This window comes from Gorilla gorilla, chromosome 11, assembly GCF_029281585.2.
Source record: "Gorilla gorilla gorilla isolate KB3781 chromosome 11, NHGRI_mGorGor1-v2.1_pri, whole genome shotgun sequence".
Taxonomy (NCBI): domain Eukaryota; kingdom Metazoa; phylum Chordata; class Mammalia; order Primates; family Hominidae; genus Gorilla; species Gorilla gorilla.
In genome coordinates this window covers 23,047,794-23,070,019 of record NC_073235.2, presented here as the reverse complement: position 1 = coordinate 23,070,019, position 22,226 = coordinate 23,047,794, and the positions used below count along the sequence as shown (strand labels likewise).

General features: G+C 43.5%; 1 protein-coding gene, 1 long non-coding RNA gene and 1 other non-coding gene across 13 annotated transcripts in view; 1 reads left to right on the top strand and 2 right to left on the bottom strand.

Moving 5' to 3' along the window:
• The window catches only part of CLASP1 (cytoplasmic linker associated protein 1), a 302,429-nt gene that overhangs the window by 100,027 nt on the left and 180,176 nt on the right, over nucleotides 1-22,226 (top strand). For all 11 annotated transcript variants that reach the window (XM_055380544.2, XM_055380547.2, XM_055380541.2 and 8 more), the window contains 4 exons: nucleotides 9,273-9,351; nucleotides 10,815-10,918; nucleotides 11,721-11,812; nucleotides 13,690-13,765. In XM_055380544.2, the coding sequence (XP_055236519.1) occupies nucleotides 9,273-9,351; nucleotides 10,815-10,918; nucleotides 11,721-11,812; nucleotides 13,690-13,765 (351 nt within the window). The remainder of the gene's footprint in view (nucleotides 1-9,272; nucleotides 9,352-10,814; nucleotides 10,919-11,720; nucleotides 11,813-13,689; nucleotides 13,766-22,226) is intronic.
• On the bottom strand, nucleotides 5,942-9,179 carry LOC129532176 (uncharacterized). The gene is made up of 2 exons (XR_008677823.1): nucleotides 8,376-9,179; nucleotides 5,942-7,227 (listed from the first exon to the last, which is right to left on the bottom strand). It is a non-coding gene; the product is annotated as an uncharacterized lncRNA (long non-coding RNA).
• LOC115933877 (U4atac minor spliceosomal RNA) lies at nucleotides 8,593-8,718 on the bottom strand. The gene has a single exon (XR_004069722.2). It is a non-coding gene; the product is annotated as a U4atac minor spliceosomal RNA (small nuclear RNA).

Here is a 22,226-nt window from a genome sequence, read left to right as displayed (position 1 = left end):
TGTCCTTTATGGTTTGTGTTTATTGTGTCCTGATATTTTCCTCTATCCTGGGATCATGAAGCTATTATGTTATTTTCTAAAAGGTTTATTGCTTTGCTTTCTTCACGTTTATCTATTATCAGGAATTCATTTTTGTGCAGGGTGTGAGATAGGAGTCAGCTTCTTTTTAAATCTGTGTAGATATTCAGTTGATCCAGGGGCATCAATTTAAAAAGTAGCCCTATTGTCACTGCTCTGTAATGCCTGCTTTGTCATAAAATACCCTCATAGGCCCGAATCTGTTTCTTTATCCTGTCTGTTGGTGTATGTGTCTGTCCATCAACTGATAGCACATTGTCTTAATTCCTGTGATATTGTAATAAATCTTGATATCCACGGGGAGCAAGTTTTATCACCTTGTTTAACCAAAAGAGTGCCTTGCCATTCGTATTATCACACGTATTTTGGAATCAATTTGTTTAGTTCTTAAAAAAATACATGTTTGTGTTTATTAGGGTTTTTAGTGGAATTTTATTGAATGTTTAGATCAATTTGGGAGAACTGAAAATTTCACAGTACTGAGTATTCCAGCCTATAGTTTTATCTTTCCATTTATTTTAGCTATCTTAAAAAAATTTTAAAAATTGTTACATAGCTTTTTGGGCAGATATTTATTTTGGCTAGATTTATTCCTAGGTGTTTATTTTTATAAAATTAAAAATAGGAACATTTTTAACTTTCCTTTTTGGCTTATTATGAGAATAGAAATGTAATTTTTTTCATATATATTGGCTTTGTATTAGTCTTGCAAAACTTAATTTTATAATGCATCTTTAGATCTTCTAGTTTTTTTTTTTGAGACTGAGTCTTGCTCTGTCGCCCAGGCTGGAGTGCAGTGGCGCGATCTTGGCTCACTGCAACCTCTGCTTCCTGGGTTCAAGCAATTCTCTGCCTCAGCCTCCTGAGTAGCTGGGATTACAGGTGCCCACTGCCATGCCCGGGTAATTTTTGTATCTTTAGTAGAGATGGGGTTTCACCATCTTGGCCAAGATGGTCTCCATCTCCTGACCTGGTGATCTGCCTGCCATGGCCTCCCAAAGTGCTGGGATTACAGGCATGAGCCACCATGCCTAGCGCCTTCTAGATTTTTTTTTTACGCAGTTGTATTTTCCATTCAGAATGATAATCTTTTTTTGTCAATTTTCATACTTTTTTAAAAAAAATTTTTTGAGACGGAGTTTTACTCTTATCACCCAGGCTGGAGTACAATGGCGCAATCTTGGGTCACTGCAACCTCTGCCTCCCGGGTTCAAGCGATTCTCCTGCCTCAGCCTCCCAAGTAGCTGGGATTACAGGCATGCACCACCACGCCCGGCTAATTTTGTATTTTGATTAGAGACGGGGTTTCTCCATGTTGGTCAGGCTGGTCTCAAACTCCTGACCTCAGGTGATCCACCCGCCTTGGCCTCCCAAAGTGCTGGGATTACAGGCGTGAGCCACCACGCCTGGCCACTTTTTTTTTCTTGCCAAAATTAGTTAGCTAGGACTGTAGATATAATGTTGAACAGAAATTGTACAGTGGATATTTTTGTCGTTTTCCAGTCTCAGAGAGAAAGCTTTCAGCATTTCATCATTAAGTGTGATGCTTTTTGTAGGTTTGAAAAAAATATATCCTTTATGAAGTTAAGGAAGAATCTTTCTCTTCCTAATCTGCTAGGAATTTTTAATCATGAATGCAGTGGATGTTCAATTTCTCAGATGCTCTGTATCTTTTGCGGTGATTAACATAATAAAGGGGAAAATCATGTTATTAATATGGCAAGTTACATGGAATAATTTATTGTTAAGCCAGTAGCACCAGGACAGTCACTAAAATTGAATTTAAAAGAATGGATAGCTTCTAAGATAAGTATTGAAAAGTTCTTTTAGTTTTTGTATGAGAATTATTTCACTTTCTAGAAAGGTATATTTTACAGATCATAGAATTATAGGTTGGTAATTATTAATTGTCTTTCTTCACTTTGCTGATGCATTTCTTTATTGTTGGCAGTATTGGTCTTAATTTTCATCTTTTAAACAATGTAGCTAATGTATCTAGGTTTGGATTTCTTTTTCCTTAGTGTGGTGTGATACACTGGGCTTCTTGAATCTGTGGCTTGATGTTTTTCTTCAGTTTTTGGAACAATTTTCAGCCATTATCTCTTCAGGTATTCCTTCTCTCTCTCTCTTTTTTTTTTTTTTTCTTGGACACAGGATCTTGATCTGTCACCCAGGCTGGAGTGCAGTGACAAGATCACGGCTCACTGCAGCCTCAACCTCCTGGGCTCGAGCGATCCTCTCACCTCAGCGATCCGAGTAGCTGAGACTACAGGCTTGTGCCACCAGGCCTGGCTAATTTTTGTATTTTTTGTAGAGACAGGATTTTGCCATGTTGCTAAGGCTAGTCTCAAACTCCTGGGCTCAAGCGATCTGCCCGCCTTGACCTCTCAAATTGCTGGGATTACAGGTGTGAGCCACTGTGCCCAGCCTTTTATTCTTTTTAAAGGTGTAAAATTCAGTGGTTTATAGTACATTCACAGAGTTATACAACCATCACCACTATCTAATTTTAGAGCATTTTTATTGCCCCATAACACAAGCTTCATAACAATCAGCTATTGTTTAAAAGTTATTTCTAATTGTAGTAAGACATACAGAACATAAAATTCACCATGTAACTAGTTTTGTGTACAATTCAGCGGCATTAAGTACATTTGAATTATGCAACCATCACCAACGTCTCTTTCCATAATGTTTTTCTCTTGTAAAACTGAAACCCTGTAGCCATTAAATAATAACTCTCATTTCTCCCTTCCACAATCCCTGGCAGCCACCAGTCTACTTTCTGTGTCAGTGAATTTGACTACTCTAGGTGTTTCATGTAAGTGGAACCAGACGATATTTGTCTTTGTGACTGGCTTACTTTATTCCACATAATGCCTTCAAGGTTCATCCATGTTGTAGTGTTTCAGAAAAGGCCTAAAGTTCCATTGTATGGGTAGACCAGTAGACTCCATTTTGTATATCCATTCATCTGTCAATCAACACTTCAGTTGTTTCCACCTTTTTACTCCTGTAGGTAATGATGCTGTGAATATGGGTTTACAACTGTCTTTGGAAACTCTGCTTTTACTTCTTTTGGGTATATGCCCAGAAGTGGAATTGCTGGAATCATATGGTAATATTATTTTTAATCTTTTTTTTTTTTTTCAGACAGTCTCGCTCTGTCACCCAGGCTGGAGTGCAGTGGCACAATCTCGGCTCACTGCAAGCTCTGCCTCCCAGGTTCATGCCATTCTCCTGCCTCAGCCTCCCGAGTAGCTGGGACTACAGGTGCCTGTCACAACGCCCGGCTAATTTTTTGTATTTTTAATAGAGACGGGGTTTCACTGTGTTAGCCAGGATGGTCTCGATCTCCTGACTTCGTGATCTGCCCACCTCGGCCTCCCAAAGTGCTGGGATTACAGGCGTGAGCCACCGTGCCCAGCCCTAATCTTTTTTGAGGAACTGCTATAACCATTTTCCACAACAACTCTACCATTTTACACTTCACCAGCAGTATACAAGAGTTCCAGTTTCTCTACATCTTCACCAACACTATTTATTTTTTATTTTTTAATAAAATAGGGCTGGGTGCAGTGGCTCATGCCTGTAATCCCAGCACTCTGGGAGGCCAACACAGTCAGATTGCTTGAGTCCAGAAGTTCAAGACCAGCCTGGGCAACATGGCAAAACCCCTCCTCTACAAAAGCTCAAAAAATTAGCTGGGTGGTGTGGTGGCATGCGCCTGTAGTCCCAGCTACTGGGGAGGGGGCAGGTTGCTGAGGCGGGAGGATCACTTGAAGCTGGGAGATGGAGGTTGCAGTGAGCCGAAATCACGCAACTACACTCCAGCCTGGGTGACAGAGCATGATCCTATCTCCAAAAAAAAAAAAAAAATTCTAATGAATGTCAGCCGTTGCTTTATACCTATTGTCTCTCATTTCTTCTTTTTAAATTCCATTTAAACTTGATGTTTTCTCTCTATTCTCTCTTGCCTATTCTTTTGAATATTCCATCTTTTTGCTTCTCTTTACTTTATTCTGGATTTTTTCTGCAGACTTAGTTTCCTGTTTAGTTCTCTTCATGTATTTACAGTGCACTTAGGAAAAAGAGCCCATGCATTGAGTATTTAATTTTCTCTTGTATTATTTGTTTAACCTATGTAACTTTAAAAGTTGCCATTTCTCTACCCAAAACTTTAATCGTGTTTTTTCTTCTTAGACATAATAAGACTTATTTAATTTAATTAATTAATTTATTGAGACAAGGTGTCTCTCTGTCACCCAGGCTGGAGTGCAGTGGCACGATCTCCACTTGCTGCAACTTCCGCCTCCCCGGCTCAAGTGATCCTCCCACCTCAGCCTCCCGAGCAGAGCAGCTGGGACCACAGGTGCATGCCACCACGCCCAGCTGATTTTTGTATTTTTTCGTAGAGGTGGCATTTTGCCACGTTGCCCAGGCTAGTCTTGAACTCCTAAGTTCAGGCAATCCGCCTGCCTCTGCCTGCCTCGGCCTCCCAAAGTGCTGGGATTACAGGCGTGAGACACCACACTCGGCCTGACTTGTTATTTTAAAGTCCGTTTGCAATTATTCTCCTATCCAGGGACCCAGAGTCCAGGTTGGTCTTTGTTTCTGCTAGTTTTCACTTTGTCCTGTGTGACTGGTTATCTTTGGTTGTGTTTCAGATGTTCTCTTTGAAAAATTGTTACAGGAATAGGACAGGCGCAATGGCTCAACGTCAGTAATCCCAGCACTTTGGGAGCTGAGGCAGGCAGATTGCTTGAGGTCAGGAGTTCAAGAACAGTCTGGCCAACCTGATAAAACCCCATCTCTACTAAAAATACAAAAATTAGCTGGGCTGATAACACATCCCAGCTACTTGGGAGGTTGAAGCACGAGAATCTCTTGAACCCGGGAGGCGGAGGTTGCAGTGAGCAGAGATCGTGCCATTGCACTCCAGCCTGGGCAACAGAGAGAGACTCCGTCTCAAAAAAACAAACAACAACAACAAAAGAAAAATTTTTACAAGAATAATCCGAGGACTAGATTATTAGGATGATGTTTTCTTTATCCAGAAATGACTTGTGTTTTTATCTGCTCAGGGCTTTTGGGCACAAACAGTCTAAACTCACTTTAATCTGATGTCAGGGATTAGGATTTTTCTGGGCCACCCAGATGCTTGGAAACTGGGTTGCAGTCCCTGTGAAGGCTGTTTTATTTCCAACTCACTCTCCTCCTAAAGTCTAGCCATTTGGGTTTCCAGCACATGTGGTAGGGGGTTAACTAGGTCACCAACTTTGGAGGGCTTTGGAATCTAACCTTTGCCCTCCTAGATGACCCAAGAGGTTATTAAAAGTGATTCTCTGTGCCCTTTCCCAGTGTATAAATGGCCCCAGGGCAAAGTGAACCAGTTGTTGGAGGCTCATATCTGTAAATTTTGGTTGTCTGTGTTTCTTGACCTGGAAGTTCTTCTGTGCCTTCTTAGTTCTCTGATGCTGCAGGTGTTCTTTTATGTCCAGCATTTTTTAGTTGTGCTCGGCAGGAGTGTTGGTCCCAGTGACCTGGTCAGCCCTCTTCTCTCTTTTACAAAAGAGTCTTTTAAAGGTTTTTAGGATAAAGAAGATGTGTTGGACCTTGAGAACTCATCTATTCCAGTCTCATTCACATCAATACAGTAGGGTTTATTGATCACCTGCCGTGTACCCAGCATTGTGCTACTTATTATGGGAATTCTGAGGAAATGCAAGATGATAGTATTCCTTACATTCAAGGAGTGTAGCTGGGGAAACAAGCACAAATGTAGATAATTAAGTAAAATGTCAGAGTCAAGGGTCACACAGAGTTAATGGTGTTGGAAGAAAAAAATTACAACAAATTTAAAGATTTTGATTGACTTTTATTCGTGACTTTAGAATCAGGTAACACCTCATTCCATAAAACAGAATTGTGTATTCCAGTGAGCCATGCAGAAGAAGTTGGTTTTATAAACCTAAGGGCTGAAGAAAGCAGAAATGGGGGGGGAAAAAAAGTACCCTTACCACGTGCCAGGCACAGTTTACATACACACTTTATTTAATCCTCACAACAACCCACGAGGCAGCTGTTATTATTGTCCATGTTTTACAGATGAGGAGGTTTAGGCACAAAGAGGTTTTTATAGTTAATTATCAGAGTGGTCTTCTGGGCAAGGACTTTTTCATGTATCCCTTTCTTCAGTAGGGAAATGGAAACCCAGGAGAAGGGCCTGAGCTGTGAAAGTGCCTGGAACTGCCTTCTGTCCTCCTGGCTGGCACCCTGGTCCTCTCCTGTCCTATTTCTCTGGGGCTCAGGTGCATCTACCCACTCAGTCTTCTTCGGGAGTTTCCAGGCTCCCCAGTTCCTCTAGGCAACGCATTGAAACTTGACTGTCCGGGGCTCAGCGAGGCCTTCTCTGCTCAGACCTACCAAGTAAACTGCCATCCTGGAAAAGCTGACGTCAGCTTTCCCCCAAATAAACAATAGTCCTCTTTACCTTAGCCTTGAACGATGTATGAAGGGATGTTTCTGTCATGAATAACACCCCTACCTGCAAACAGTAATGCAACCGTGCAGATAAGCTTAAGATTTCACCAGACAAAAGCTAAATAACTCACTTAAGTGATGGGCTGTTCTTTTTAAAAAATAAACTTTTTTACAGAAAAATTACAAATATCTCATTATTATATCTAACATTAATGTGGCTTATTACAATTAATGAGCCAGTATTGATGTATTATTATTAACTAGAGTTCATGCTTTATTCCTATTTCCTTAGTTTCTACCTAAGGAAAAATGTCATCTTTCTGTTTCACACTCTTTTCCAGGATACCTCATTACATTTAGTTGTTATGTTTCCCTTGGCTGCTGTTGCTGTGACGGTTTCTCAGAGTTCTTGTTTTTGATGACCTGGACAGTTTTGAGGGGCACTGGTCAGGTGTTTTGTAGGATGCCCCTCTATTGGAATTTCTCTGATGTTTTCCTCATGTTTAGACTGGGCTTAAGGGTCTTGGGAAGGACTATCACAGAGGCAAAATGCCGTTTGCATGACATCATATGACGTGTACTTGATGTTGACCTCCACCGTCTGGCTGAGGTTGCGTCTGTCAGTTTTCTCTGCAGGATAGTTACTCCTCCACTTCATACTGTACTCTGGAAGGAAGTCATAGTGTGAAACCTAATCCTTTTTAGCTCGAAAGTAGAGTCATTATTTTAAAGTGTTTATACCATTATTATATTATTTAAAAAATCTGTTTACAAATTGTTCTCTTTATAAAAGTTTTAAAAATTATTTTCTTCAATATTGTCAAGTAGCCAGTTTCTTGCAAGAACATTTTATATATTGTGGGGATTATTGGGCCAATTTAGATTCCTTCAGTTTTGAAGCAGTGGATTTCAAAGCTGAATAGAAAAGTCTTCAGTTTTTGCTTTTATCAGCCGCCAGAGGCAGGCAGGCATAGGCTGTATACAAGAAATCCTAACTGTTGCCCCGTCCTGTTTGGTTGTTGTGTGAACATTGGGCAGTGCCCAGCTTTGTGTTGGAAGCATGTTTCATGAAGTCTCACAGTGCAAAACTGCTTCATACGGAGGAAGGGTTTAATCTATTGGACCATTCCACAAAAAGCTCACTATTTCACATTTCTTTTTCTTTTTTTTTTTGAGACCGAGTCTTGCTCTGTCGCCAGGCTGGAGTGCAGTGGCCCGATATTGGCTCATTGCAACCTCCGCCTCCCAGGTTCAAGCGATTCTCCTGCCTCAGCCTCCCAAGTAGCTGGGACTACAGGCTTGCGCCACCACGCCCAGCTAATTTTTGTATTTTTAGTAGAGACGGGGTTTCACCATGTTGGCCAGGATGGTCTCTTATCTCCTGAGCTCCTGATCCGCCCGCCTCGGCCTCCCCAAGTACTGGGATTACTATTTTTTTTTTTTTTTTTGAGACGGAGTCTCGCTGTCGCCCAGGCTGGAGTTTAGTGGCGCGATCTCTGCTCACTGCAGGCTCCGCCCCCCCGGATTCACGCCATTCTCCTGCCTCAGCCTCCCGAGCAGCTGGGAGTACAGGCGCCCACCACCTCGCCCGGCTAATTTTTTGTATTTTTAGGAGAGACGGAGTTTCCACTGTGTTAGCCAGGATGGTCTCGATCTCCTGACCTCGTGATCCGCCCGCCTCGGCCTCCCAAAGTGCTGGGATTGCAGGCGTGAGCCACCGCGCCCGACCTGGATTACATTTTATGTGAGGTGCAAAGACCTACTGAAACTTCGTCTCCTATTGAAACTTGATCTAGACTACTGGGCTGACTCACCATAAAGGAGTTACAGAACAGTCGATGATCGCCGTAAGGTTAACGGGCTAAAGTTTCATTGGAATCCTTCTGGTTTTCACCGCGAAAGCTGAAAACCTTCCTTACGACATTAAAACCACGCGTTTTGTGCACTCTCTGTTGGTTCAATGACAAAGTACCAGCTTATTTATGACTTACTGTTGTTTGAACTTGTAAGTCTATGAAAACGGGTTTCCATTTTTCCAAAAATTGCACCAAGGTAAAGCAAAGCTCTAGTTGATGCGAGTGTGTTGTTTAGGTGTTAGCAGTACTGCCCTCACTATGCGCTCATTGGACAGTAGCGCAACCCCAAGAAAAGGATGGTTGCGATAGATAATTCCTGCGCTGCAAGCAGGAAGCGCCAATACCTGGTAGGGTTGTGGTAATTAATTCGTGAGCCTCGCCCTAGTCGGTCTGGTAGCTAGCTTACCTCCAGCCTCCACAGTTTTCGACGACACCCCAATTCTTTGTTTTCTGAGGCTCCTGAAGGGTCGCAAAAGTGGCGGCTCGGTTTTACCCAGAAGACCGCGCGTCGGCCGCTCGAAAATTTGCATACGTTTTCTCGCCGGGGCGGGGCTGGCGGGGGCGGGACCGCGGCGCGCTCTTGAACTCCACCGGCAGCTAACCCGGGTTTGGCTACGCTGTATTGCCTTTTATTTCCTTTCTCCTCACCGAGTATTTTCCATTATAGCTGTACATAGCTCTTTTTGTGGAAGATCATCCTTCCTCGTGCTAATCTCTTTGGTCCTCCAGTCGGCATGCGTCTGGACTCTCGGACTGCGTCTGGGCCAGAAATGTCTAGGCGTCCCCGGAGCGGGTGGGCGGGAGCGCTGCCCCGCAGGCCGGCCGCTAACAGGCTCCCGGTGTTTCCCGCTGCAGGTGGTTCTGCTGGGCATGGACATCCTGTCCGCCCTGGTGACCCGGCTGCAGGATCGGTTCAAGGCGCAGATCGGCACAGGTGAGCTGCGGCACTTGTGGAGCGGACCCGGCCCCTTCAGACCCCCAGCCTTCCCTCGGCGTCCCCGGCTCCCAAACTCTCCCGGCAGCCACCCTGCCTCCCCTCCAGCCCCCTCTCTCTCCCTTCCGCTCCTCCCAAACAGCCAGTCCCCGCCCTCCCCCGCAGCCCCCTTAGCACTCGCAGCCTCGGCCGGCCGCCCCGCTGCCTTCCCTTCCAGCTGGACTCCCCTGGCCTCTGGGCCTGCGGGCGCCCTTACCCTCCCCCATACCTTTGTACTGGCTTCACTGTGTTCTCATACGGAACTTAGTAATACGTGTTCTAATATGAAATATTAGTGCCATTTTTATTTCTTATGCTAAATTAGCTGTCAGTCTTTAGTGCCAACCAAGTCATGTTTTACCCTGACCCCGGTCCCCTTTAATGAGAGGCAGTTTTCCTTGAGAAATCCTATAAAACCAAGCCAGTTGTATTTTTCTCCAGATGATTATGGTTGGCATGACTATTTTCACCTTGATTGTAAATGTCATTACAAATGTATAGTAAATGTTCACTCTTATTTTGAAGGGAAAACAGTATGTCAGCAAAATGAAACAAAACCCATAGATTTCATAGATTTAAATACCTCTAAATTCCTGACCTCCGGTGTTTCATGGGGGCAGTATAAACACTAAGCACCTCTATGCAACCATTTCCTTATGGAATTTCTCTATTTTACATTGGTACACATGTATTCTTTACTGTTAACTTTCCGACCAATATGCTCCTTCTGAAAAGGTCGTGAGCACCGACTGTTTACAAATTTAAAAAAAGCTTTTACTTTTAGACATTTGGTATTTTAATAGTGTTCCATTTTCCTCCTAAATTAGCTGAATTATTCAGGGATATGTCATGTAATAGAGGTTTACAAACTCTTAAAATAAGCTGATCTCTGGTCTACAGGTGCACTTGGACCACTGGTGGGAGGGTCCACCCTGGGTATGTGGGGGAAGATGGAGAGCTGGGCTCTGTCTCATGTGTGTTTGGGTGTGATATAAAACTAAAAATACACAATAGTGATGAAACTTAAGATTTATTCATAAGTGGCCACTCCTTCCACCCCGAAACACATATGCTGGAGCCCCTCTCCTTGTGTTTTACCTAAATTTTCCTTTCTGTTGACTCTTCCTGTCAAGGTCTTCCATTTTTATCAGCTTACAAATACGTTGGGAACTGGCTGGAGGAACGTGGGGTAAGGAGGAAGACAAATAGTGTATCTGTCCATGCAAAGGATTTTGCAGACTCTTGGTGACTTTCATGGACTTCAGCAAGGAGAGTAGAGCTGTGAGCAAAGATGAGTGGTTTTAGAATGAGATACATCATTTAGGTCAGGGGTTTGTCTTCCCACATAATTGAGATAGCAATACTTGGTGACCACAGACCCCCAAATAGGGTTTCATTTGATCAGTTTCCATTTTGATTTTCAGTGCTGCCAAGTCTAATAGACAGACTAGGAGATGCTAAAGACTCTGTGAGGGAGCAGGACCAAACTCTGCTGCTAAAGATCATGGATCAAGCTGCTAATCCCCAGGTAGGGGCAAGAGATGTGTTTTGAGGTCAGCTGGCTAGTGCGCGTGCATGCACGTGCGAGGGTGTGTGTGTGTACTTGCACAAATGGTGTGACTCCATAGACTTAAGCTGATGTATTACAGATAAAAATTTTCACAGCATTCAATCTGTTTCCCCATGCAAGATATTTAAATAAATAAGTCACAAAACTATGAGATGAGTAAATTAGTGGATTTAACATGGGGGTATTGAATAAATTAGTGAATCTAATATACTTAGTTTTAATCCATTAGACTCTTCAGCTCATTTATGTAACCGACTCTCCAATTCTCTGAAAAGAGGGAGCTGTGGTGTCTGGGGAGTCAGGAGGCCTGGCTGGAGCCCTGGCCCCTGTCTTCTAGTGAATTGGGGCTGCTGGGATGGACCGAAACAGCCCTGCCTTCCCAGCTTCTACTGTCCTTTATTGGGGGGTGATCAGAAAAAGCAGAGGCCAGTGTGAGTGTGTGATCTTTGGCAACTCACTAGCTCCTTTGGCCTTGCTTTCCTCACCCATAAAATGAGGACAGTTATACCTCTCTTTCAGGGTTCTTGGGAGAATTAAATGCAATTATGTAAATGAATGTGTTTTAAAAATTGTAATTTGATATACTTGATAACATGATAGATGTCATCATTTTCCAGTATGCTCTCGAGAGGATTAAATGTGTTGGTAGAGGATGGGACTAATTTGGCGCTCGTTAAGAGGCTTGCCTTCTATTGCTCCCTTATAAAGTGACAGCTGCAGCAGTCTTCTCCTTTCCTCACCTGTTCTTTGTCATCTGCAGTACGTATGGGACAGAATGCTTGGAGGCTTCAAACACAAGAATTTCCGTACTCGAGAAGGCATCTGTCTCTGCCTTATAGCAACACTCAATGCGTAAGTCTGGGATGAGCCTGACATTTTTACATGGCTGAATTTTTTAAAACTTTTTATTTTGAAATAATTATAGATTTACAGGAAGTTGCAAAGAAGTGTAATGTGAGATCTCACGCCCCCTTTACCCACCCTTGCCCAGTGTTATCACCTTGAATAACTATAGTACAGCATCAGTACCAGGAAGTTGAGATTGATACAATCCCTAGAACTTGCGCAAATTTCTCAGGTAAAACCACATGTGCATTTGTGTGTATATACAACTGCACAGTCACTGCAGGGCTCCTTCATGCTGCTGTGTGTAGCTGCACCCTGACCCCTGGCAACCATGAATGTATTTGAATTTCCAGGAATCTGTTCTCCCTCCCTATGATTTTGTCATTTCAAGAATGTTATGTAAATAGAATTATACAATATGTGACCTTTTGAGTTTATCTTTTTTTCACTCAGCATAATGCTCTTGAGTTTGCACCTGACATTTGATAGTTCATTTTATTGCTAAATAGAATTCCTTGGTATAGATGTGTCGCAGTTGGTTAAACTAGTCACCTGTTGAAGAACATTTGGGTAATTTCCAGTTTTTGGCTTTTATGAATAAAGCTGCTATGAACATTCATGTACAAGTTTCTACATGAACATAAGTTTCCATGTCTCTTGGATCAGTGCCCAAGAGTACACTTGCTGGGTGATTTGGTAAGTTCATTTTTAGTTTAAAAGGTACTGCCAATTTTTTCCCCAGAGTTGTCCATACTGTTTTACATTCCTACCAGCAATGTCCGAATAATCTGGTTTCTTCATACCCTTGCTAGCCATTGGATGTTGTCACTTTTTTATTTTAGCCATTTTTATATGTGTGTAGTAATACCTCATTGTGGTTTTAATTTGTATTTATCTAATGGCTGTTGATGGTGAACATTTTTTTCATGTGCTTATTTGTAGGAGAGGCTTTTTAAAAATTATAAATTTCAAGCCTTTTTTTCTGATTATGAAAAAATACTGTATATATCATAAAAATGTACGCAAGGAAAAAATAAAGATTGCTATGATTCTGTTACCTTCAGGTAATCACTGTTAAATTTGGTGCATTTTATCCTAACCTGTAAAGTTATGTTATTATTAAAAACAAAATTGAGATTATAATGTTTATATTACTTGTAAATTTTTTCCATCTTAATATGTTAGCCTTTTCAGTGCCATTAAATTTGGCCATATGTAGCTGAAGCTTAAGAAAAAAAAAAAAAACTTCTAGCCTTTGATCACAGTAGCTCCAGTTTTAGGAATGTATGCTAAGGTAGTAGGCAGATTAACCAAGAGATTTTTATTCACAAAGGCTATTTGTCATGACAGGGATGGTGATGGTGAAAATTGTAACTCAAATGTGCCCCAGTAGGGCAGTACTTGGCTCAGATGTGCCCCAGTAGGGTAGATGCTCTGATTTGATTGCAGTCTTTTCATCCAGCGGTGTTGCCTGAATGTCTAGCTCTGCCACAGCACATGGGAGAATTAAACAGGGTCCCTCAAGTTACTCGTAGTTGGCTTAAAGTGACAGACAGTAATGCAGAGGCAGCACCTGTGAGGCAAGCGGGACCTGGGGGGCTGGAGCTCTGGCCCAGCCTTAAAGGGTTAGGGCCAGATTGGCCAGAGCCCTGGGGGACAGGACGAAGACTTATCTGGGAGAAGCCACCCTAGGTTTTGAACTCTGTGCAAAGGGGCCATCGAACACATTTACTTTGGAGCCAGTGTGAATGGGATGGAGAGAGACTTGGTATGAGGTGGTGATGGGGATTGGGGAGACACGGGAAGGGCAGGTGTGGGCAGACAGGCGTCTTTCTTTCTTTCCTCAGTTCTCACTAACAAGAAAGCACTCCTTTTGTTTTCAGCTCTGGAGCACAGACTTTAACACTAAGCAAGATTGTGCCACATATATGCAACTTACTTGGAGATCCAAACAGCCAGGTGAGTGAGAAGGAAAACCCTTGGGAGAAGTCATTGCTTACAGACTGTTGAGATGCATTCTGGTGTTCCGTAGTGGGTGGGACTGGAGTCCTAATCTTCACAGAACAATGATGATTATTTAAGAGATCCAGTACCCATTAGCATTTATAAAATATTTATACATTCAAATGTATAAAATAAGTTTACATTTAAGTATAAAATTGGTAAATGTGGTGGCCAATCTGTCCTCTTCTATACACAGGGCTGAGAAATCACTAGCCTAGAAATTGATGTTATCCAGACCAGCCTCCAAGATAAGATGTCTGGCCACCACCTCTGCAGCCAAAAGGGGTGGTGCCGGGGGTGGAGGTGCAGAATCTGCTGAGGTTGGGGAGAATGATTGAAAGAGGGTCTGAGGGGAATTTTCTGAGGTGATGGGAATGTTCTACATTTTGCTTTGGGGGGTGGCTCCACTGTGTTTATCATTGTGGAAACTCCTCAACTGAACCCTTAAGAACTGCAGACTTTACCTAAATTAACAAAAAGTACCACTTCCTCAGTGTGAGGGTAGGAGAGAAGCTGGCTGTCTCACCTGTGAGTTACCAGGCAATTCACAAAGTTGTACAAGTCTGGGCTGGAGAAATAGCATTGAACTCTCCTCCCAGTTCAATGCTATTTCTCAACCAGAGTCATTTTTATTATGTCATCTCATACAAACTGATAAGAATGATACTTCATTAGAAGAAGGGACAGAAAATGGAACAGTAATTTACAAGAGAAATATATATGGTCAGTGGCCTCTCCTGTGAAATCTTGGTTGATAACTGCTAAGTTACCCTCCCAGGAGGTTGTATCAGGCTGGCCTACCCAACCTCCCCTGGCCTCTAGCTCCGCTGAGTCAGCACCCCTCCCCTCTTGCTCTCCAGGCCCTTTCCTTATCTTGCTCTTAGTTCCAGCAGCAGGCGTCTCTCCCTTCTCTTTGGCTGTTGTGCTGCTCCTTCCACCCCAGCCTCTCCCCTCCTCACTGCCTGTCGTCTGCTGTCCCCCTGCTTTCTTCTTCCACTCATGCCCTTTTTCAGTCTTTGTTGAAAATATATAGCATTAGGCCAGGCACGTGGTGGCTCATGCCAGTAATCCCAGCACTTTAGGAGGCCAAGGTGGGTGGATCACTTGAGGCCAGGAGTTTGAGACCAGCCAGACCAACATGGTGAAACCCCATCTCTACCAAAAATACAAAAATTAGCCAGGCATGGTGGCGTTCACCTGTGATCGCAGCTGCTTGGGAGCCTGAGGCACAAGAATCGCATGAACCTGGGAGGCAGAGGTTACAGTGAGCCAAGATCGTGCCACTGCATTCCAGCCTGGGCAACCCAGCAAGACTTTTTCTTTAAAAAAAAAAAAAAAAAAAAAAAAAAAGGAAAATATATGGCATGGGAAATAAATGTTTAGACATTTTTATTTACTTAATCATACTTTATATTCAACGTTAATTTAAAAATAAATTGTACTATTTTTTAAAAAGATTCTAAGTTACCAAATAGATTATCGTTTTGTATCCTTCCTCCCTTTTGGTTTTGTTTCTGTTTTTGTTTTCCGTGGGAAAAATCCTTTATAGAGGCCGCACTCTGGGGGTTTCGCTGCCGCCACATGGAGTGCTCTAGCAGAGCAGAAAAGCCAACTTGCTGAGGTGATTCTCTCCTCATTCAGTTGCTGACTTTGGCCAGACAGGTGATGTGAATGTTCACACTGCCGGTGGAGATCTTAATACCTGGGGTGGGCGGTGGAGGGCTGGCTCCTCTAAATGCACTTCTGTGGTGGGGCAATATAAAAACACAGCCCAGACCTACACTATCCAGAACTACAACAAGGGACGTTGTCTAGAGTCTGGTTTGGGGAGGGGAGCACTGCATGGCTGTGCACCACACTGCAGTCCGTCCCAAAGGGTCCCCTCACTCACCCCCATTTCCCCTTCTTCCTCTTTTTCTTCCACATATATTTAGCGAGAGCTCATGCTGTGGGCCTTTCTTGTCTGTGTGGATCCTTGGGCTTTTTGGGGAAGGGGATGGAGATTACTAGCTTGATTTTGCTTCTGAGCCTCAAATTTTGCTTCTGCAACTGAGGCGGACCACATCCTCCAGAGGAAAGTGAAGGAAATGCCTCGTTGTCCTAGGGCTCTTCACTGATGAATAACCTCAGTATTTCCCCACCCAAAACATCATGGATTCGGTGTAGATTTTAAGAGACATTGGGAGTGGAATGTTAGGCATATTTAAAATTTTGAATGGGTACATTCTCATCCTTGAAGCTATTCAGATAAGCCTTGGAGAATGCCCTACTCTTCACAGGTTTTCCTTTTCTCTGAAGTTTTCTGATAGAGGAGGTCTCACTTAAAAGTTCCCTAAAGCTTTGGTAGAAAGGAGACAGGAAGGGCCTAGTCTGTTTTTGTGTTGGGCTACTCTCTGATACTATTTTTCTCCTTTAGATCTAGGGTTAACTTGTAAGGTCTCTAGGGATTTTAATAAGATTTTCTTTATTTTAGAAGTACACAGATTAAATTTCAAATGATCAGCACAATCCCACATTCTCAAAATGTAGATTCAGTTGTTTAAGAGTTTAAGATAATGTCGAGTCTTTAACAGTTTGACATACTGTTCTAAAGTTGCCAAAAGGCAGAGTATGTTTAATATTAATACCTGAGCTACCTGACGCAATGTAAGACACCTACGTTAAAGGCATAGATCCCTGCTTTGCATGTAATAGCTGACCTTGGGGTCACTTGCATCTTGAGCCTCAGTTTCCCCTTTATAGTGGGTCAGTGGGAAGTGCCTCACCCCTCAATCCTTATGAGAGTCCTTGCAAGTGAATGTTCTTAGGTGCTGGTGTGACCTGTTGGTCTAAGTAGAAGACTCTCAGAAGGCCAAGTTACTCAGTAGTCTCCTCATCATCTGAGATGGTCATTTTCATTTACAGAAATCATGCACCTACCATGTGCCAGTGGGTTTCTGAGAAACTCAGGTGTATAGTGCTTTAAATATATGAAAAACCTTAATTGTAGGATAGCCTTAGTGTCTTGAGATGTATTTGTGATATTGACATAGCCATACTTATACCAAACATTGGCAGCCCTGGAGTAGACTATACACATACTGCCATATACCAGACACTAGTTTCACTACCAAAAATCAGGTGCTCTTGGACTGATTATGGGTAATAATAATAATAATACAACTGAAAAACAAAAGTAGTACATTTAAATGGATTACATCTTACTGCTGTATAAATCATAGATTGTATAATTTTAAAAATAATTTATGAAGAAGCAGAGAGATAGTTTTTTAAAATAAGATAGAAAATGTGAGACTTGTCTAAAATGTTTCATTAAGCCAAAAATTCAAGTTAGCACTTCCTGCCTAGTGTCTTTAATGGCAGTTATACTTTTTGTGCCAGGAAGCCCTAGGCTTTGGTCAGGAGTTTGGAGCCTATAGTGGTTTTGTGGGCTGAGTTCTAGGCCTGTGTGTCTGCTTTTGAGAAAGTTCTTATTATTTGTTTTGTTTTTTCATTTCCCCCACCTCATCCATAAGATGAGGTTGGTACTTTACGGGTAGCTTTCAGTATTCTGTAGTAGACAGGATTTACAGCTAGAGTATTCCAAATTGAGCACTCTGAAAATAATCCATATATTCACATGTGCCTTAGGAATGTTTTGTCCGCACATATATTTGCACACGCGTGCACACACACACACATACACAGACATACAATCAATCCATGTCTCCCTTCTGCCAGGAAGTTCTGCCACCTACCTCCCCGATACTGACCAAGTTAATTATTCCTGCTTCTGGGGTTCTTGTGTAGCTTGCATGTGCTTTTGCTGTTGCCTTTATTTTAATTTTTTCATTAATGTTTCCTACTAGTCTCTGAACCTCTAGAGTTAAGGTTATAACTTGTTCCTCTTTGCAGTTCCCAATGCCCCATAACTATTTGAATGACTTTCCCTTATTTGCCAAGTCTCAGACCAGAGAGGACACTGTTGTATCAGCGTTGTCTCTGCACTTAGACACCTGACCTAGCAGTCAGCCTCCAGCTCTTCATTTCCCTACAGCCAGTGTGCGGAGAATCCTCTCTCAGCTCTTCAGGCAGCGGCTAACAAAGACTGGATTTGGTGTTTAAAATTAACTCGGCAAGTGTTCGTTTCCTTGGTGGTCTGAATGCAGTGACTCAGAGCAGGGAAGCCTTTCAGAGTGGGCCACAGGTGCACAGTGTGTGTGGGCTAGGATGCTTTTGGTTACAAGTAACTGAAAGCCCAACTCAGAATCATTAGAGCAGTGGGGAAATGTGTCATTCTGCATGACATAGGAAGTTTCCGGGATCTGCCAGTGGCTCGGAGCCGGAGTCTTGGGCACCTCAGCCTGTGTGCATTGCCCCCTAGAGCTCTCCGCACAGGCACAACACAGGTACAGCTGCCGCACGTACACACGGTTGGCCTGGCAGAGAGGAGGCTGCTGCTTTGTGAGCTCCTCTTCTGTTTTCAACTTTCATATCGAAAGGTTCAAACATACACATAAGCAGTGAGAGTGCCATAAAGCGTCCCCATGTGCCATCAGCTCATTCGACAAGGCCAGTTCAGTTTTGTCTTTTTCCCCTCCTCCACCCCATTATTTTGAAGCAAAAGTTAGATTATGTTGAAGCAAATCTTAGACCACATTTATTTAACTCTTAAATATTTTAAAAGATAGACTTTTTTTCTTCAAAAACGTAACCTTAATACCATTGTCACCTCCTATGTCCCGAGAATCAGCAGTTCTCTCCTATCGTCAGATACCCAGCCAGTGTTCACTTTTCCCTGAATGTCTTTTTCCAAGAGCAGAGAAATGTTTTCTAGAAGCTTTCCCACAGATTCCCCTCATGTTTCATTGTTGGAGAGTTGCATTCCGTGCCTCTGTGTGACCCAGCTGCTGGGAAGGGACAGAATTATGTGATGGCCGTACACTAAGGATGTACCTCCTGAGCTGAGGGAAGCTTTTCTTTCTGGAGGTGGGGATTTCAGTACGAAGTCTGTGCTTGTTGATGAGGACAGGGCAGTGGCTGTAACAGAGGCAGCCAGTGGTCTGAGGCATCCTAACAATAAGAATTCCCTTGACTAGATAAGAAAAGCTTGAGTTCTGCCTGAAGACTTTTGATTTCATCTTCACAGCACCTCACCTACCCTTTTGCAGGCAGGCTGGCAGAGGGTTGCATCCAGTGGGACTCCCCATGCTGACTGCTGGCCCTCTTGTTGAGTTTGGTTCAAAGCCTAAAACATCTTGAAACATATGACCATTGCTAATTCCATGCTGTCTCCAGCTGGACAGAGCTCAGGAGGAGGGAGAAGCACCTCTGCTGCTGGCTTGACAGAGCTCCCATGCGGCCCTGCCACAGTTGCAGCCTGGGAGCCAGGGGTGAGCTCTTGGGCACAGCTGTGCTGGGGTGCTGGGGTACCTACGCTCCAAGGCACTGGCTGTGGGGCTGTGCTGGGTTCTAGGAGGACAGGGTGGATTTAGGGTCTCATCAGTTTATAGACTGCTTCCCTGTCCCCCACCCTAGGGCGGAAGCCTTCCTTTGACTTTTTTGCTTTGCAGGAAGCCTTTATTTTGGCATCCACATTAAGGTGCAGTGTGCTGGTGAGAAGGATGTTGGCTTGCCTCCAGAGAGGTGCTCCAGCCTACCATTCCTGATCTGTGGGCATTGGGCAGGTGACTAACCTTGCCAGCCTCTACACCCTCCAGTGTGCAGTGACTATAAGGAAGGAAGGAACAACATGGTCAGACGTTGGAGACCTTAGATTCTGTAAAGCATGCATATAAGACCTGGCAGAGCGTGCTGCATGTATGGGGCTCTTGTCTTTTTGCAGTCTTCATGGCCTGACACATTGTGGTGCCTTTCTGTGGTGAGCCTGAGGGGTCAGCAGGGAGAGGCAGTGCGAGACCAGTGAGAGCCTGTATAGAAGCGAATAGCTGCATTGTCCTTCAGTCTCAGCTGAATGGCTTTTGTTTAAACCTCTTCTCTATTAGAGTGTCCTACTTTGCAGTACCAAAGAGTATCTGTTCATCTGCAGTTCTTCAGTGAAGAATAGTTTCGACCCCTAAATGCTATCTGACCCTGTAACTTTCTAGGTCTAAGGAACGATTATTTTAAAGGATAAAGATCTTGCTTTAAAAGATAGAGATAACACTAGCCATTGTGTTGATTGCTTTATAGATACAAACTATAGGTCACAAACTGCTGGCATAAAGCTGGTTTCAGCCTGTAGATTCGTGGGTGTGTGTATGCTTGTGCCTGCAGAATGTTTTAATTTTACATTTTGAGTTCAAATGAGTTTATATTTGGGAGATTTATATTTTTAACTTTTCTTGAAAGGATAGAAGGTCTGGTAAAGCTGTGCTTCCATTCCTCTGTGGCTGGGTGGTGCTGGCCCATCTGCCTGAGCACCTTATCCCTCTTCTGTCCCTGCCTCCAGGGTTCCCTGCCAGTGCCATTTGTCACCCTGCACTCAGCCTGCTGCGATCACTCACTCCTCATGTCACTGCCTGGCCTGTGTAGGCGTTTCAGTTCATTTTCACCTAGTAGGCACTCAAATATTTGTTGAATGAAACTGTTATTTCTTTCAGTCCTCAGAGCAACCCTCAGTTTACAGAGGAGGAAATTGAGACCAAAGGAGTTCTAGTGTTTTGTCTAAGGTTACACAGATCCCTAAATGGCCAAGTAGGTCCTTAAGTCTACTTATTAATATTTGACTCTAAAGCTAGTAATTTTTCCAGTAAATCTCTTAAACGTTTATGGCCCAGACTTTCTAAGTAGCTGCCTGGGTATTCATTGTTCTTTAAAGAGATCACCCATTGAGATTTGCTCTGAGCAGATGTTATCCCTAGAAACTAAGCAATGGTGATACACTTTAATAATATTCAAGGTATAGTAGCATTGACTACTTCTGTAATATATGCATTTTTCTTTTTTTCTTTTTCTTGAGACAGCGTCTTGCTCTGTCACCCAGGCTGGAGTGAAGTGGTGTAATCTCGGCTCACTGCAACCTCTGCCTCCTGGGTTCAAGTGATTCTTGTGCCTCAGTGTCCCAAGTAGCTGAGACTAACAGGCGCTCGCCGCCATGCCCAGCTGAAGTTTTTTTTTTTGTATTTTTGGTAGAGACGGGGTTTCACCATGTTGGCCAGGCTGGTCTCGAACTCCTGACCTCCAGTGATCTGCCTGCCTCGGCCACCCAAAGTGCTGGGATTACAGGCATGAGCCACCGCGCCCGACCGCATTTTCAATGTAAAAATGTTCCCTAACATTAGAAATTATTTTTTTCCCTCAAAATAAACTGATAATCTATGTTTGTCAGCTCTGGCTGCCATAACAAAATGCTGTAGACCGAATGAGTTAAACAACAGAAATTAATTTTTTCACAGTTTTAGAGGCCGGGTTCTGGTTGGGGCTCTTTTCCTGGCTTGTAGATGGCTGCCATCTCACTATGTGCTTATATGACCTCTTCTGTGTGTGTACCCAGCTCTCTGGCTTCTCTTATGAGGACACTAATCCTCTAATTTTAGGGTCCTGCCATCATGACCTCATTTAACCTTAATTGCCCCTTTTTTTTTTTGAGACGGGGGTCTCGCTCTGTCACCCAGACTGGAATGCAGTGGTGTGATCTCAGCTCACTGCAACCTCTGCCTCCCGGGTTTAGGTGATTCTCCTACCTCAGCCTCCCAAGTAGCTGGGATTACAGGTGTGTGCCACCACGCCCAGCTGATTTTTGTATTTTTTAGTAGAGACAGGGTTTCACCATGTTTGCCAGGCTGGTCTCGAACTCCTGACCTTGAACTCGCCTGAACTTGAACTCGCCTGAACTTGAACTCCTGAACTTAAACTCGCCTGCCTGGGCGTTCCAAAGTGCTGGGATTATAGGCATGAGCCACCATACCTGGTTACCTCCTTTTTCTTAAAAAAAAAAAAAGCTTGAGTCTTGCTTTGTCTCTGAGGCTAGAGTGTGGTGGTAGGATTATAGCTCACTGCAGCCTCCAACTCCTGAGCTTGAGTGATCCTCCTACCTCAGGCCCCCCCAAGTAGGTAGGACTGTAGCTGAGTACCAACTGGCCCAGCTAATTAAGAAAAATTTTTTTGTAGAGATGGGCGCTCACTTTGTTGCCCAGGCTGGTCCCAAACCCCTGGGCTCAAGCTGTCCTCCTACCTTGGCCTCCCAAAGTGCTGGGATTACAGGTGTGAGCCACCACGCTCGGCCCTTAATTGCATCCTTATAGGCCCTATCTTGAAATATGTTGGAGAGTTAAGGCTTCATCATTTGAATTTTGGGGGCACACAGTTCAGTCCATAGCATGAGGTTTTGGGTGACAATATAGCCTAAGATTTGCCTTTTTCCACTGGAAGAGATAAAAATTATGAGTAAAGTTACCTGTCATGTAACACTGTTAAATCAGAGGACTCCCTTCAG